The following is a 16880-nucleotide window of genomic DNA, read 5'->3' as shown; positions in this document are numbered from 1 at the left end:
TTCTCCAGAATGGAATCATTAGTAATTCTCTTCAGATGGAATAATGAGGAGATTGTTTAGGAATCATATTCGTCTCCCTTTCTTTTCCACTCTTTACTATCACTTGCAAGACCTTGCTTTCTCTTAGCTTCCAAAGGTGCGAAACAATCTCCTGTTTCCAAGGTTGGCAATGATTCCTACTCTGAAGGTTTCCTGAAGTATCACCTCCTTCTGGAAACTTTCCTGATTTAGATATAGAGTGAATACTGACTGCCAGAGTGAATATGCATTGTTGCACAACCTACCCCCCCCACACTAACTAAAAAGGAAAAAAAAAAGAAGCCTTTATGTATTTTAGAGTTTTGAATCTTCCCATCTTCGTTTAAATGCTGTTTCTAATTTAGCATATCATACTTAGCTTGGCTTCTGTGTACCTTGTCGTTAGGTGCCGGCGAGTCAGCTCTGACTCAACAATCGTTGCTATGCTTGAGCCCATCATTGCAGCCACTGTGTTAATCCATCTCATTGAGGGTCTTCCTATCTTTCATTGATATTGTTCTCCAGGGAATGGTCCCTCCTGATAACATGTCCAAATTATGCTGAGACAAAGCCTCGCCATCCTGGCTTCTAAGGAGCATTCTTCCAAGACAGATTTGTTCATTCTTCTGGCAGTCCACGTTATATTCAATATTCTTTGCCAACACCATGATTCAAAGGCATCAATTCTTCTTTGGTCTTCCTTATTCATTGCCTAGCTTTCACATGCATGTGAGGCAACTGAAAACACCATGGCTTGGGTCAGGTGTGCCTTAGTCCTCTCACAGTGACATCTTTACTTTTTAACACTTGAAATAGGTCTTTTGCAACAGATTTGCCCAATGCAATACGTCATTTGATTTTTGACCGCTGCTTCCATGGGTGTTGATTGTGGATTCAAATAAAATGAAATCCTTGAAAACTTCAATTTTTTCTCTGTTTATTCTGATGTTGCTTATTGGTCGAGTTGTGAGGATTTTTTTTTTTTATGTTGAGGCGTAATCCATACTAAAGGTTGTGTTATTTTTTTCCGTGTTTATCCCAACCTGTTAAAACACATTCTTGCTTTAGGGATTTAAAGCCTCCTGTTGTGCAAGCTGTGCTATGTACACAATGAGTACTCAGTAAATAGTATTTGAGGATTATCTTATTGTTATTAGTATTGTCTTCTGTTTTAGTACATTGGCTATGGCTACAGGTGGAGTTCAGTTTGAAGAGCTTACTGCACAGAAAAAAAAAAAAAAAACTGCACAGAGCAACAGATAATCAACAAACCCGTGATGGAATCTAAGTAAATTCCCTTTTCTAGTTAGCGATGGGACTGACTACGGGCTTCCAGTGGGGTTAGTCACCAAAACTTGAAAAGGTGGTTGGACAGTTGTTTTGCCTTCTCTTGAGTTGATTTACCTACAAGGTTGGAGTGACCTGAGCAAACCGCTGTTGCCGGGATCCTGCCAATCCTACCTCCCATAGCAAATAGAAAGCCCTGGTAGGGTGGTAGACTTGGATTGTAGTTCTGGCTTCCCCACTAACAGAAGTCTTGCGAAACTAGGTTCCCATTTATTCAGTAAATATTAATGAACTCCAACTATGTGCCAGGCACTGTGCTCAGGGATGAAAATGTAATAGTGGACAAGAGAAGGTATTTCTGCTCGTGGAATTTACATTCTAGCAGAAGGGCGTGGGGAGAGGGACCCATACCATGACCTACAGGCTCAGTTTCTTCTTCATCTCTAAAATGGTGGGACAGAGTCCATGGGTGGTGCAATCAATTAACAAGTCAGCTGCTAACTGAACGGTTGGAGGTTCAAGCTCACGCAGAGGAGCCTGGGAAAAAAAGGCCTGGTGATCTACTTAAAAAACATTTAAGAAAAATACAAATTGAAGTAAGAGGTTTTAATTCTTCTTGTTGAATATAAGGGAAGAGGTTCCCGTCCTCCCTCATTCTCCCAGAATTTACTTTAGATAAATCGTAAATTCTTTCTTTGTCTCTTTGAAAAGTATGTAAACCTGCCTCCTCCAGGATCTGGCAGCTACCTCTCTGAATTATAACTGCAGGTGATCCTTCCCTAGCAGCCTGTTTCCTGGAAGGAGATTAACATTAAATTACCTCAGGTGGCCCAGCCCCAAACTGCAAATCTCTGTCCTGTCATGAAGAGACTAGAAAATTAACAAAGTTATCTTGAAAACATATATGCAATGAGTTGCATCCGCTTAGCTATATAAAGGGCCAGATTCCTTTCCGTCTTTGCAATCTCTTTAGCAGATTGCTTGTGATGATCACATTGTGGTGTAATGCTTATTCAACAATAAAACTTGTCTATTTCTAGTTTTGTGGAAAGGTTTTCTGGGTTGGGAGTTGATATTATTTTTCAGTAGCTTTTACCGAACATGAAAAATCAGCCATTGAAAGCCCTATGGAGTACAGGTCCACTCTGACATACATGAGGTCGCCAGAAATTGGTGTGGGCTCCACTGAGATCTTTTTTTTCTTTTTTTGATGGTGACATAATCTCCAGGTCCAATTTGAACTTTTTAGACCCTGCTGATTTAACATTTGGAAATCCTGGTGGCATGGTGGTTAACTGCTTTGGCTGCTACCCAAAAGGCTGGCAGTTCAAATTCACCAGGCAGCCCTTGGAAACTCCATGGGGCAGTTCTACTCTGTCCTATAGGGCCGCTGTGAAGTCGGAATCCACTGGAGGGTACCGGGTTTTTTTTTTTTTTTTATTTAGCATTTGGTCAAAGCTTTGAAAATATGAATATTCTTTTACAAAGAGGGCAATACTAAGATAGTTCAGTAAAAATGTTTTCAATATCCTACTGTTTTTTTTTCCGGGTACTCCCTCTTCAGGATCCAATTCACGACTCACTCTACCCGTCCATAACCTATGAGTGCGACTGCACACTTTAAAAAGATTAAAAGAAAGGCTGTTTTAAGGGCTTCCTTTCGACCAAAGAACGCGCCAGCTGACTGGTAGGAGTTAGACAAGCCGCAAAGTTAGTTTCGTTTCTGCAGGGCAGAAACACCCTAGGCGGGCGGGGGGAACCACGAGGCTTTAGCGTTTTTACCCAAGAAACTAGGTCAAAAAGACGACAGTGGTGAACGCAAGCAGGAGTGATAGCCCAGGAACCTGCAGGGGACAAACACGTTTAAGGCAGCTCTGTCCTCCACACCGAGTTCGGAAGCCTCTCCGAAAAGCACGCTTTCAAAGCACTCTAGCTTGCCCCAGACAGCGCCTATCCCGCCAGTCCGCCGAGAGCGGTACAGCGCGGAAACCTGTGGCTGTGGCAGGCGAAGCGCTCCGCAGCAGTCACCCGGGCTCCGACCAGGAAGCCCACGGCCGAGCAGGCCATTAAGCCTTAGCGCTCCCCCGCCCGAGGCCCCGCGCGCGCGCCCGCCACCCGGCCCGCCAGAGCGCGGCGAGCTCAGCCGGCCACGCCCGTGACGTACGCCCAGCGGCAGGCGGGCGCGGGCCGGAGGGGGCGGGGCGAACCCTAGCGAGTGAATGGGGCGCAGCGACGAGCCGCACATTCCAGCGGGGCCACGTGACCCGGCCGCGCGGTCTGAGGTAAACAAGCCGCGGCTCCGCCCCCGGCCCCCTCCGCGCGCCCTGCACTGCTTCTCGCCAGCGGGACGCGCTCCAGCGGGGCGGGCGGCTTCCTCCGACAGTCCCCAGCGCCCGCCGCGGGCCGGAGCGAGGGGAGCGGGCACGGTGCCCCGGGTCTGCGGGCCGAGTGCGCCGGCAGGGGTCGAGCGCGCGTCGCCTCCCCGCCCCCACCGCACGCTGTGGCGCAGCAGGAATTTGGCGGGGACCCGGGCGCTATTTGCGGTTCTTGACGCTCTGCAGGAGGCTGCTGGTGGCCCTTCGCTCATCGCTATTCTCGGGGCACTGGGTCATAGCTCTCGGCCGGCAGCGACCGGCCCCCTCCCCCTGGCCCGGAGGGTGTGTCCCCGCACGGGGGCTCGCTGCGCCTATAAGGGTTGAGCGGCGGGTAGGGAGATGCAGCTCTACAGCAGCGTCTGCACCCACTACCCAGCCGGGGCACCGGGTCCCACGGCCGCAGCCGCCGCCGCGCCCGCCGCCGCCGCCCCCTTCAAGGTCTCCTTGCAGCCGCCGGGACCCGCCAGCAGCGCGCCAGAGCCCGAGACCGGTGAGTGCCAGCCCGCCGCGGCCGCCGAGCCCAGGGAAGCCGCCGCCGCCGCCGCCGCCGCCAAGATGCCCGCCTTCTCCTCCTGCTTCGAGATGGTGTCCGGGGCCGCCGCCCCCGCCTCGGCCGTCGCCGCCAGCCCGGCCGGCGGGTCCTGCAAGCCGCCGCTGCCGCCGCACTACACGTCCACGGCGCAGATCACCGTGCGGGCCCTCGGCGCCGACAGGCTGCTTCTGCACGGGCCCGAGCCCGGCGCCCCGGCGCCCGCCGCCGCCCCGCGCGGCCGCTGCCTCCTGCTGGCCCCGACGCCCGGCGCCCCGGTCCCGCCGCGCCGGGGCTCCTCCGCCTGGCTGCTGGAGGAGCTGCTGAGGCCCGACGGCCCCGAGCCCGCCGGCCTGGACGCGGCCCGGGACGGGCCCGACAGAAACTTCCGACTGAGCGAGCACCGCCAGGCCCTGGCGGCCGCCAAGCACCGAGGCCCCGGGCCGCCCCCGGGGAGCCCGGAGCCTGGCCCCGGCTTGTGGAGCGAGGAGCACCCGGCGGAGAGGAGCCCCCGGGGCTGGGAGACGGGCGGCGACTCTGCGGGCGCGGACGAGGCGCGGCGGCCCGACCCGGAGGCCGAGGCGCCCCCCACGAGGGGCGGCGAGGGCGCCCAGAGAAGCGCGGCGGAGGCGGGAATCGTCGCCAGGTCGGATCCCAGAGACGAGAAACTGGCCCTGTACCTGGCGGAGGTGGAGAAGCAGGACAAGTACCTGCGACAGAGGAATAAGTACCGATTTCACATCATTCCCGACGGCAATTGCCTCTACCGAGCGGTCAGCAAGACGGTGTACGGAAACCAGAGCCTGCACCGGGAGCTGAGGGAACAGACGGTGCACTACATCGCTGATCATCTCGACCACTTCAGCCCCCTGATCGAGGGGGACGTGGGGGAGTTTCTCATCGCCGCGGCCCAAGACGGGGCGTGGGCCGGGTACCCCGAACTGCTGGCGATGGGACAGATGCTGAATGTGAATATACATTTAACGACAGGAGGGAGGTTGGAGAGCCCCACCGTGTCTACCATGATCCACTATTTGGGCCCCGAGGATTCCCTAAGGCCTAGTATTTGGCTCAGTTGGCTCAGCAATGGACACTATGATGCGGTATTTGATCACTCATACCCTAACCCGGAGTATGACAATTGGTGCAAACAAACTCAAGTGCAAAGAAAACGCGATGAAGAGCTTGCCAAATCCATGGCAATATCTCTATCCAAAATGTATATTGAACAAAATGCATGCTCTTGAAATGTTTGAAAACCAACACCCTGGGAAAATTGCCTAAGTAGCTTGTGTTTGGAGAATTACACGAACTCAGAGTAATAGCACTTTTAAACTTCCTCGTAGATGTACTGTAGATGTAATGCCTTAATCTTGGTTTTTTTTTTTTTTTTTCCTGTTTTCTCCCCAGAGCTGAAGATTGCTGGGCACCTAAATGATGTTTTATGAGAGCTTTGGGTAATCCTACTGCTATTTATAATTTGCTGTATAAAGTTAGCACTACTTGATTTGCAAGCTAATTTCTCACAGTGTAAATTCGTTCATTCCTGGCAGTCTATTTTCTATAAAAATGTATTTTTGCACAACACTTTTAAAAATTGGTGTACCTTCATCTGTGACGTGTTCCGTTTTGACAAACAGCTTTCAGGCATAATTCCAGAGAAGTGCTTTATATGAAGTCTATCGTTTTGAACAGAGTTTGTGATTTAATAGTTATTTTATGTTGTTGAAATTTGGATTTTACAATTCTTAGATAATTATTTCAGATAGGTATCGATGAGTTCATGTTATCAGATTATTGGCCCATTCCATTTTGTTTAAACGGAAACAGATTTGTCGTTTTGGGATCTTTATTTTTCTAGAAATGGTCAGTCTTTTAAAGAAGTACTTAAGGGAACGTTGCGGGGAGATTTTTTTTTTTTTTTTTTTAGGGGTAGTACCAGCACTTACTTGAATGAGAGTCAGAGATTTGCAGATGGCAGAGTGATTCTTCTGTACTCTGGTTGATGTTTAAGTAGATTGTCTGGTGCTCTCAGTTTGTATTTGTCATTTTGTTATAGAAGGATTTTCACATGGTATAAAACTTTGTGACAAGATAAGCCTCCTGCTTTGTATAGCTACTTGGATTCACCCAAGGTATTTAAAAACTAATAGCATAAATGCCTCCAACTTTGGCAGTTATTTTATAGCAGGAGAATATTGTCTTAATATTCTCAAGGCAAAATAGGATTGCCCTGTATTATATAAAAATGTTTGTAAGCAGAGCTTATATGGTTTGCTGGGTCAAACAATGTTACCAACCTGAAATCTATCTCATTTCCACATTAACTATTTTGGTCATATTTATTAAGTAATGCAGTTTGTACTTTTTTATTTTGTAACATTTTGTGATTTTTGTACATTTCTGTATTTGTACAATAGATCAATTCTCAGCTGATGGAATGAATGAATAAAATGCATAATTTTACTTTTAAATGCCTTTTTGGATAAAGTGATTTTAAAATGATATGTCTTCTGTTAGGAACCTTTCTTACATGCACACTGTTTGCTTTTTTTTCCATGTGTGAAGTTGCCCCAGAGTAATGAGAGCGTTTTTCTAAAGCTTCAATGAACAGGATTGGGTAATCGTTACCAATTTCAAAAGGATAAATCTCACAGTGAAGTGTAGTTTAAAGGTGGAGTAACTAAAGAAATTGCTTTCATTACTTCTAATTATCATGCCTATCTAAAATTATAAATGCACCTATTGGCTATTGAACAGGGAAGTGCAAGTATTTTGTTAAGCAGCACAATGTCTGATTAAACGTCACAGGTTTGTGTTCCACGCACTCTCAGCATAGATTTAATGTTTTAAAGAGTAACTACAACCAGTGTCCTAAGTTTTATCTAGTCTGGTCTTTTGGGACCATATGAATCTATTAATTTTGAGATGTTTTAGCAGGTTTAGTTGAAAAAATGCACGTGTGTACGTAATGCTGCGTGTGTCTTCTAGTATTGCAGAATAAAAACAGCTACATTGGAATTTTTATTTTTGAGTCGGTTGTTTAGACGGGATGGCATAGACACACCTGAGCTGGAGTTCGTTGTTGAACTTCATCTTTGGAAGAATGGCCTTGGTTATCAAGGAAAGATACTTCTCAAAGGTTTAAATGTTAACCAGTCATGGATCTATTTTTTGTTTAAGGGAAGATAAGTTTTGCATCATGACTTTACTAATTAAGGTAATTTGAGGAGAAAAATACATTTATTTGAATTATGTGACTACTAAATATGGTTATCTTTTTCACTAGAGCTGTCAGATTTGGGAATTCTTAATATTTACAGAATGAAAGATGTGTTAGGTGTAAGTTCCTCAAAAGCATTAATATTTCTGTGAGCCCGTTACTATTTTAAGCGGGTTCTGTTGTGTTGCTCTGTTTCATTTTCAAATGAAAATCTCGAGTCCTTGATTTTGATTTCTTCCGGGAAGTTCCTTGTAAGGCAGGAGTGGAAGGATTTTAACTGAAATGTGATTTTTAAAAAAATAATTTATTTTTTTTGTTGAAAATACACAGCAGAACACATACCAATTCAGTTTCTACATGTACGATTCATTAACATTTATTACATTCTTTGAGTTGTGCAACCATTCTCAACCTCCGTTTCCTAGTTGTTCTTCCCCTAGTGACAAATTCATTGCCCCCTAAGTTTCCTGTCTAACCTTCTTAGTTTCTGTTGTCAGTATGATCCCATATACATAGTTCTTTAAAATAGCACAATGCTCAGGGCAGATATTCTTTACTAATTAAGCAAAATTATTGTTTGGTTTAAGGAAGACTTCAGGAGATAGTGTAAGGTTTAAGACCCATAAGTTTTTTTTTTTTTTTTAAATGTAGGTGAAAATTTACATAGCAAATTAGGTTCTCATTTAACAATTTTAAACGTTCTATTTTTTTTTATGGCATTGGTTACAATTTTCATAATATATCAGCATTCTCATTTCCATTCTGTTTATTCTGTTTCCATTGATCCAGCTTCCCTTCCCCTTCTCACCTTCTTATCTTTGTTTTTGGGTAAATCTTGACTGTTTGGTCTCATATAGTTGATTGTTTAAGGAAGCACATTACTCGCGGGTGTTACTGTTTATTTTATAAGCCAACCTATTATTTGGCTGAACGGTGACCTCCAGGAGTAGCTTCAGTGCAAAGTTGAAAGGGTATCTTGGATCAATAGTCTGAGGGGTTTCTCTAGTCTCTATTGGTCTAGTAAGTCTGGCCTTATTTAGGAATTTGAATTTTGTTCTACATTTTTTCTCCCATTCTATCTGAGACTTTCTATTATATCCCTGGTTAAAACAGTTGGTAGTGGTAGCCAGGTACCATCTAGTTCTTCTGGTCTCACGTTAGAAATGGCCGTGGTTCGTGTGGGATAGTTGTGCGGACTGGTTTCCTTAAGTCTTTGGTTTCCCTCCTTCTTTTTTGCTCCAGATGAATAGAGACCAATAGTCGTATCTTAGATGGCAGCTCCCAAGCTTGTAAGATCGCAGACGCTATTCACCAAACTAGGGTGTAGAACGTTCTTTTTATGAACTATGTTATGCCAGTTGACAAAGTTGTCCCATGAGACTATGGTCGTAATAAACCTTTAAACCTAGTAAACCAGTCTCGTGAGTTGTTTGGATGTATCTAGGAAGTCACCGTAACTGTGTTCCCCATGTGCTTTATTATATATATGGGTGTATATGCAGCACACACAAACATATATAGTATGTACATATGCCTAAAGATACACCTATGCATGCACGTGCATGTACTCACATATACCTTCCTATACACATACGTGCATGCATACCTACCTATGTAACCACACACATTGTTTTTGGTCGTTATTACTGTTGTTTGAAGTTTAATGTATTTAAATTAAATGGGTCCTAAAATCTTACTGCAGGGCAGCATGTTTTTTAGCTGTCTGGCCTAGAAGGTCTGTGTATTTCTTTCTGTGGCTTGGTTTTTGAAGAGGAAATGTAGGATTCAGTGCTCCCTTATACTCAACACTTATTCTCTACTGCCACACCAGTTTTGTTTGTTAGCAGCAGCAGTCCTGGATCACTGAAGACTGAGCAGTTAAAAGAGTTGGACATGTGGTTAGCTTTTATTTACTTTTAGCAAACATTTATTAAATAGTTAATTCCTTCAGTTACTCTTATAAAGCAGCTAAGAGGCTTAAAATTCTGAAGGGAACAGTTGATGGTCTGAGCTGAAGTTTCTTTAGTGTTTATTCTTCTCCATAAAATGGGGTAGGATAAAATCTGTAATGCCAACTGGTGTTTTCAGGCAAATCAGAATGAAAGGCATACTATTAAATTTTACTAAAGTAGTGCATAAATTAAAAGCTATGATACAACTGGCTATTAGTGTGGTTTTTCAACTAGTTACATTTAAAAACTAAAATGGCCTAGTACTTTAATATTTTGGCAGAAACCTAATTCCTGAACTTTTTTGTTCATTTTCCACTCAATTTGTTTTCTCTAAGACATTAAAAAAAACAGTATGTTTAATTGGACTGAGTATTAAATCATTCTTGATTAATGGCAAAAGGGTGTGTACATGTGATACATTAATTACATTTTTTTCTAAACCTGTGATCCAGTGCCTAATGGTGTAGAATTTTCATTGAGTATCAAGCCTTTTCTCGGAAACCACATTTTATAGAGAGGAAGAAATGCCTTAGCTCCCCTGAACTTCAGGATTGGTTAGTCTCAACTTATGTAAATATTTTCTCAAAAGGATCTTGAGATATTTTCACTATTTAAATTGATATGTTTTTCCTTATTTCCTAAAAGATGAGAAAGTGGAACTCTAAAATCTTAGCGTGGCGTTCAGCGTGGTAATACAGAGAAAAGGCATTAGACGAGAAACAGGTTTTAAACTTTCGGGACATCTGGTAACCTGATACGTAGGTAAGTGTACAGAACAAATTAAAAAATGTGTACTTAAAATATGAAACATGTTCACATTTGACAGCTATTTGTCACAGGAAATTGTAAGTCTAGACCTTAACTTTTTTTTTTTTTTTACATCGCTAGACTGTCAATGAGTGGAGCAAGTGGTTTGTGATAGACTGCTAACCTAAAAGTTGGTGGTTCAAACTCACCCACAGGCACCTTGGAAGAAAGGCTTGGTGATCTGCTTTCATTAAAAATTACAGCCAAGGAAACCCTATGGAGCAGTTTTGCTCATAACACACGGGGTTGTCATGAGTCACAATAGACTCAATGGCAACAGGTTTGGTATTTTTTTTTTAGAATGTCAGTCACTATCTCAAAGAGACACTGAGAAACTAGATGGCATTTAATTCAGTTTCATTCCCCAGATGTACTGAGTTCAACAGCCATGGACTGTGTTATGTTCCCTGTTGAATCCCTGGCTTCTGATGTAGTACCTAGCAGACCAGGTTATCAGTAAATATATTTGTGAAATGGAGAAATGAATTGGAGGGAAATGGGAGTTTTGGGAAATGGTGGGTGGATATGAAATTAACAATGATTTGACTCAAAGTACTGGGAGTTATCACTAATAAAGTAATTCTGGGCATTTTAAAAAAGAAATAGGGTTATAAGAAGATGTTAAAGTATTGCATTCCATAGTGGACGAAATAGTTTTTGAAACCAAAAATCAAGATTTATTGACTTTATCGTTGTGTCATCTTTTAAACCTTTTGAAAAGCTGAACAAAGGGAACTTATTTCAAAGTAGAACTTCAGTTCATCTGAAGCAATTTCGAAGGTGTTGCCTTGTCTACCAGAGGTGTTGCTCTGGCTTACTTTTAGGGGTTACACCTGTCCCAAAGTCCAGTCTATAGCAATTCCTAGTTGTGCTATGTTTTCTTCCTGTAGCCATTTGAAAAGGAGACGTTGGGCAGATTGCAAGCATACTTTGGACTACTGTGTCCAATACCTACTGACTGCATGCTTATTCTATCAGTCAGTGGAGCCTGGGCAAGTCGCATGAATTGGATCAGAACAGACCCACGGGGGGATAAAAATCAGTGTATTTCCTTCTACTACAAATTGAGTCCTGGCAATTATCCTACAAGTAGAGGTCAGAGAGAGAGTTCCCTACCATCAGATTTCTTGTAGTAAAACCTTATCTACCCTTGTTTCACCAATAAAACCAAACCCAGTGCTGTCGAGTCAATTCCGACTCATAGCGACCCTATAGGACAGAGTAGAACTGCCCCACAGAGCTTCCAAGGAGTGCCTGGCAGACTCAAACTGCCAACCCTTTGGTTAGCAGCTGTAGCACTTAACTACTATGCCACCAGCGTTTCCATTTCACCAATACATTTTCTAAATAATTGAACGGCCCATTTATGCATAAAATATAAAATAAAACAAAAAAAAAATTATTGTACTTTAGATGAAGGTTTACAAAGCAAACTAGTTTCTCATTAAACAGTTGGTATACATACTGTTTTATGACATTGGTTAACAACCCCATGACATGTCAACACTCTCCCTTCTCAACTTTGGGTTCCCTATCACCAGCATTCCTGTTCTCTCCTGCCTTCTAGTCCTTGCCCCAGGGCTGGTGTGCCTCTTTCGTCTTGTTTGGTTTTATGGGCCTGTTCAATCTTTGCTGACGGGTGAACCTCAGGAGTGACTTCATTACTGAGCTGAAAGTGTGTCTGGGGCCCATACTCTCAGGGTTTTTTCAGTGTCTGTCAGGCCAGCAAGCCTGATCTTTCTTAACAAAAAATAATTTGATAAAATCCTTTAATCTATGGTACATGTACGTATTTGTTTTTGCAAACTAACTGAATATAATTTAATCTTCCCATAATGACTTAAGACTCTAATGAAGGAGTGGGAGAAGTCCCTGGGTGGTACAAATGTTAACAAGCTTGGCTGCTAACCAAGCGGATTGAGATTTGAGTTCACCCAGAGACACCTCGGAAGAAAGCCCTGGCAGGTTGATTCCACAACTGCCTTGGTTCTTTTGGATGGAGTGTGATGCAGGGAAGCCTGGGGAGATCTCTGAGGTGTGACAATCTGTTGGTACTTTAAAGGATCTCGAGTGCTGGGGCTTTTGTCTACATTTTATACATTTCCTTACATTCTGATTGTTCCTTTTCACCATCGTCACCTTCCAGCCCTAATATCCCATTATGATTCCCTGAGCTTAATTAGAGAAACCAACAAACATGTTTGTTAGAATTGACTCTAGCATAGGTTTCTAATTTTGAACCAGGGTGCTCTGCTATGAGTGATATGCTAAAGATTTAGCTTTTGGTCAGCCAGAGAGCATTTTGCTTTCTTCTTTGTGTTCTTTTTTTGTGTTCTTTGGTGGTATCCTGGAAGTGCTGAATTTGTCAGATTAAGGGACTTCTGAATGTGTGCAGTGGCATATTAAAAAAGAAAACAAAACAAAACTTTCAGGGTTAGCTCTCCTAATCCTCAAAGTTGGGGCTGATTTGTCATTGCTTGGCTGATACTCTCCTTCCTCTCTACGTTGTAACCCATTATGGTATCTACCTGACATTGTCTTCCTTTTGTTTCTGCATTTTTGTGTTTAATTTTCTAGTCTACCAAGCTGTGCTAATTAAGGTCCTCTCCCTAATACCGTATGTCTGTATTAAGCTTACATGGATAAATAAGCCAGTCTTCCTCATCATGGCCTTCCATTTCCATCAGGGCAAAATATTTTTTCTCATATTGAGTAGAATGGGTGAATAAGTAGAGTGAGCACCCTGCATGATATGCTGACAAGTAGAACTTAGACAATGACAATTTGAAAAAAGGAAAAGATGAATTAATTCCAGTGGGGAATGTGTAGTTTATATTTTAAAGAAGTTAAGGTGGGGGAGGGGAAAAAAAAAAAAACCCACGGCATTTTATGTTCTATTGAACTGAAATGATTTTAGGGAGTGATGATACCAAGTAGATTGGTAGTGTATAGAGATAGCCCCAGTGATGTAATGCTTGTGGTAGTGATTGAGTCTAAACAAATACGCCACTGAGATTAGAAGTTCTCGGAATAATTTAAGGGATAGACGGGTGGTTGCATTTCTTAGCTAATCATGGTATAGAAAGGTGGTGTGCAGAACAGGTAAGTGTGAAGGGAATTTACACCAGTGTACCATGTAACACCTGTGGAGATGGTTTGTAAAACAAACTCAAATAAGGCTTTCAGTTCTAAAGATAAACAGGAAACATTCACACTATTTGCTTCTTAACAGTACAATATGAGCTATACAGCAATGAATGAAGAAGGAAATGCCACAAGTTAAATGGAAGAATACAGTCAGGAAATCCTTAGTTAGCTGTCACTTCACTGCCTTTGCCCCTTGCTGAAAAGTGCCAGACCTAAAGGGGGTAAGCAACTTAGGTTTTTAATTTAAATCTAAACAATGCTCATGTCTCAATAAACAGTAGATGCTTGAAACAGAAACCTCAGTAATTCCAGGCCAAAAAAGGCAGAGATTTAAGATGTATGTTGAATTTTTTGATATAAAATAATTCTCCGACAGATTTTTTCATTACCTTTTCTTTTATTGATAGTGGCTGTTGAGAGAAACCAGTACTACACAGAATAGCAGCCATTTGCAAAGTGGTGGTTATACTGATTTAGAAGGCAACTTGACACTATGAGAATAGATAGTGCAGTTGTATTAGTTAGGCCAAGATGTTGTAACAAAAAGTTTCTCTCTCGCTTAACTGTCTCAAAGGGCGTGGTCCAGGTTGGCAGGGCAGCTCTGCTCCGTACAGTCATTCCCCGGGGCACTTGCACTGTTGGCATGATCTAAGCCACAGGGCCACCTCCATGTCTGGATTTTAGCTGGTGACAAGGAGAGAGAGCACGTGGAGGAGGGACGGCCTGAGGCGGGGTACTTCATGTCTACTCTCCTCCATTGGTGAGAACTTAGTCACACAGCCACTCTGACCAGGAAACACCATTGAGACTGTTCCGAGGAAGAAGAGGAAATAGATTTTGGCAGAAAAATAGCAATCTTTTCCAAATCTTTATTTATTAGTTAATAGTATAGGTTTTAAATGTCTTTAAGAAGAAAATTATATATAATATTGAAATATCCTGGGAATAAAGTCAATAAAATGCACATTAACGTGTTTCACATTACAAAAATATGAAAGTGGAATTAACTGTTGCCATAATATCGGGTTCCTTGTCAGCTCCTCAACATGGCATTTGGCACAGATTAAATAAATGCACATGCAAAGCCTTCCATGTTTTGAGAAGGCTGCCTTTTTCTCTTTCCTTTCGATTCTGAATTGTTCTTTAGTATGTTAGAAATATCCTGGAAATCTGACCTCGAATGCAAGCCCGGGTTGTCTTCAGAGAGAACAATAAATAAAACTTTTTCTTCTTTAAGCTTTTACAGATCTCGCTTCTTTAGAACACTGCTGATTTTACTTCTCCTCCTTTCTCTATTTTCTTCTTTTTTATTGACCTGCTGCGTTTTCCTTTAAAATAGTTCGATGTGATTTGCTCTGCTTAAAGTTAGGTGGGTCTTTACTTTTTTTTCTCATTAAAAGGAGAAAATGAAGGTAAAGGCAGAAAATGAGGAGAGGAAAGAAAACGACTAAATCCCGCCCTACCCCCAAAAAGGAAAAGAAATCATTAATGGTTTCTTACTGACTAGCGGCTGTGGATAAAGATCATACTTAGATTTTAAGGATGAGGCTTATGCTCTGAAATTCAAGTTAATAAGAATCATAAATGGGTCAGAGAAGCCAACTGTAAAGGTAACCCAGCAAAGAGATTATTAGTAAAGTTGCTCCCAGTCTAGTCAGGGCAGCTGTGCTACACAAGCATCTCCTTGTTGTTAGTTGCGATCATGTTGGCTCCAACCTATGGTGACTCCATGTACAGCAGAACGGGACATTTCCTGGTCCTTTGCCATCTTTGTGATTATTGCTCGAGTCTATTATTTCTGAGGCTACCAAACTAGAGGGCTCATCTTCCAGCACTATATCGGACAGTACTCTGTTGTGATCCATAGGGTATTCACTGGCTAATTTTCAGAAGTAGATCACTGTAGGCCTTTCTTCCTAGACTGTCTTAGTTTTTAAGCTCTGCTGAAACCTGTCCACCATGAGTGACCCTGCTGGTGTTTGAAATACCAGTGGCACAACTTCCAGTATCATAGCAACACGCAAGCCACCACAGCACGATAAACTGACAGCTGGATGGTGGAAGCGTCTCCTTAGCAGGTACAAATGAAAAGTAATTGTGCAAAGAAAGCTGTAACTGACTCAGATATTTTCTAGTACTACTGTAGTAATGTATTGTCGGGAGGGACAGCTGGTAGTCTGTATGAAGCCTTGAGAAAGGAGAGCCAAGAAACAAATTGGTCAGTGTGTCTCTCATTTTATCTAGGTGAGAGGGTGCTCTGGGCCAGCCAAACTAATATGCTGAATTGATAAAAAGGAAAATACTTTTTTTAGAAATAGGAATATTTATTTAACAAATACTGATTTCCAGGAGGGTAGTAGGCCCTATGCTAAGTACTGTGTAGTCTCACAGACCATATATAAAAAAAAAAACTAAACCAAACTCATTGCTATTGAGTCGATTCCTACTCATAGTGACCCTATAGCAAAGAGGAGAACTGCCCCATAGGGTTTCCAAAGAGCGGCTGGTGATTCGAACTGCCGACCTTTTGATTAGTAGCCCAATGCTTAACCAGTGTGCCACCAGGGCTCACAGGTCTTTTGGTAATATAGATAATAATTGGACACTATAATAATCATACCAGTTGTCATCGAGTCACTTCCAACTCATGATGACCCCATGTGTGTCAGAGTAGAACTGTGCTCTGTAGGGTTTTCAATGGCTGGTGTTTTGCAAGTCGATTGCCAGAATTTTCTTCTGAGGCACCTCTGTGTAGACTGAAATACGCTCAGCTGCTAACGAAAAGGTCGGTGGTTTGTGTTCACTCAGAGACACCTCAGAGGAAGGGCCTGTTGATATACTCCTGGAGTACAAGTCTACTGACATAAATCGACTCGATGGCACTGGTTATAATAATTTTATCTTCTTATTTTGCTTATGAGGGTGGTCCTTGGAGTCAGGTCGGGTTGGGTTCAAGTTGTGGCTGTATCACTTACTATAAGGATGGCCATTGGTAAGTCAGTTGACCTCTTTAACCCTATTTCATCATTTTATAATGGAAAAGTAATTGTATCTATTTCAGAGGCCTGTTCTGAGGGGTAAATGCGAAATAATATGTAATGTATGTATCTCAAGAATAGAGTAAGCATTTAATGAACATTAGCTATAATTATTTAGAATCACAGAACTGGCTTATTTATACACATTGAATCTGGTTTATAGCTTTGCCTTTAAGTTTAATCCTGAATTTCTATTTTATGCTTACTCCATTTTAAGATTATTTTTTAATATTGATTGCTAGACTGATATTATTTCATTATTATTAATAGATTTTTGCCTTTATTCATGTATTTTATATTAATATTTTTATATCAGCATGTTTAAATATTAATTTCAAAACATGAAAATTATAAGTGCTTTTGAAAATAGTGAATATTGGCCAGGTTTCATTTTATTTGACTTTTTTTTTACACTTTCATATAGTTGGCATCTGTTGATAGCTTCAATTTGCTTTAAAAATCAAAACTGTTTGGAATGGACAATTTTTTTTTTTTGACTGGGAA

The 16880-nt window shown here is 42.4% G+C and overlaps 1 protein-coding gene across 1 annotated transcript; it reads left to right on the top strand.

The window, feature by feature from the left end:
* The first annotated feature begins 3922 nt into the window (after window positions 1-3922).
* OTUD1 (OTU deubiquitinase 1) lies at window positions 3923-6660 on the top strand. The gene has a single exon (XM_049881835.1). The coding sequence runs from the start codon at window positions 4020-4022 to the stop codon at window positions 5454-5456; it is 1437 nt and encodes a 478-aa protein (XP_049737792.1). The 5' UTR covers window positions 3923-4019; the 3' UTR covers window positions 5457-6660.
* Window positions 6661-16880: the final 10220 nt, after the last annotated feature.

This window comes from Elephas maximus, chromosome 4, assembly GCF_024166365.1.
Source record: "Elephas maximus indicus isolate mEleMax1 chromosome 4, mEleMax1 primary haplotype, whole genome shotgun sequence".
NCBI lineage: Eukaryota > Metazoa > Chordata > Mammalia > Proboscidea > Elephantidae > Elephas > Elephas maximus.
Note: the sequence above shows the minus strand (reverse complement) of the source record. Positions and strands in the feature narration are given on the sequence as shown.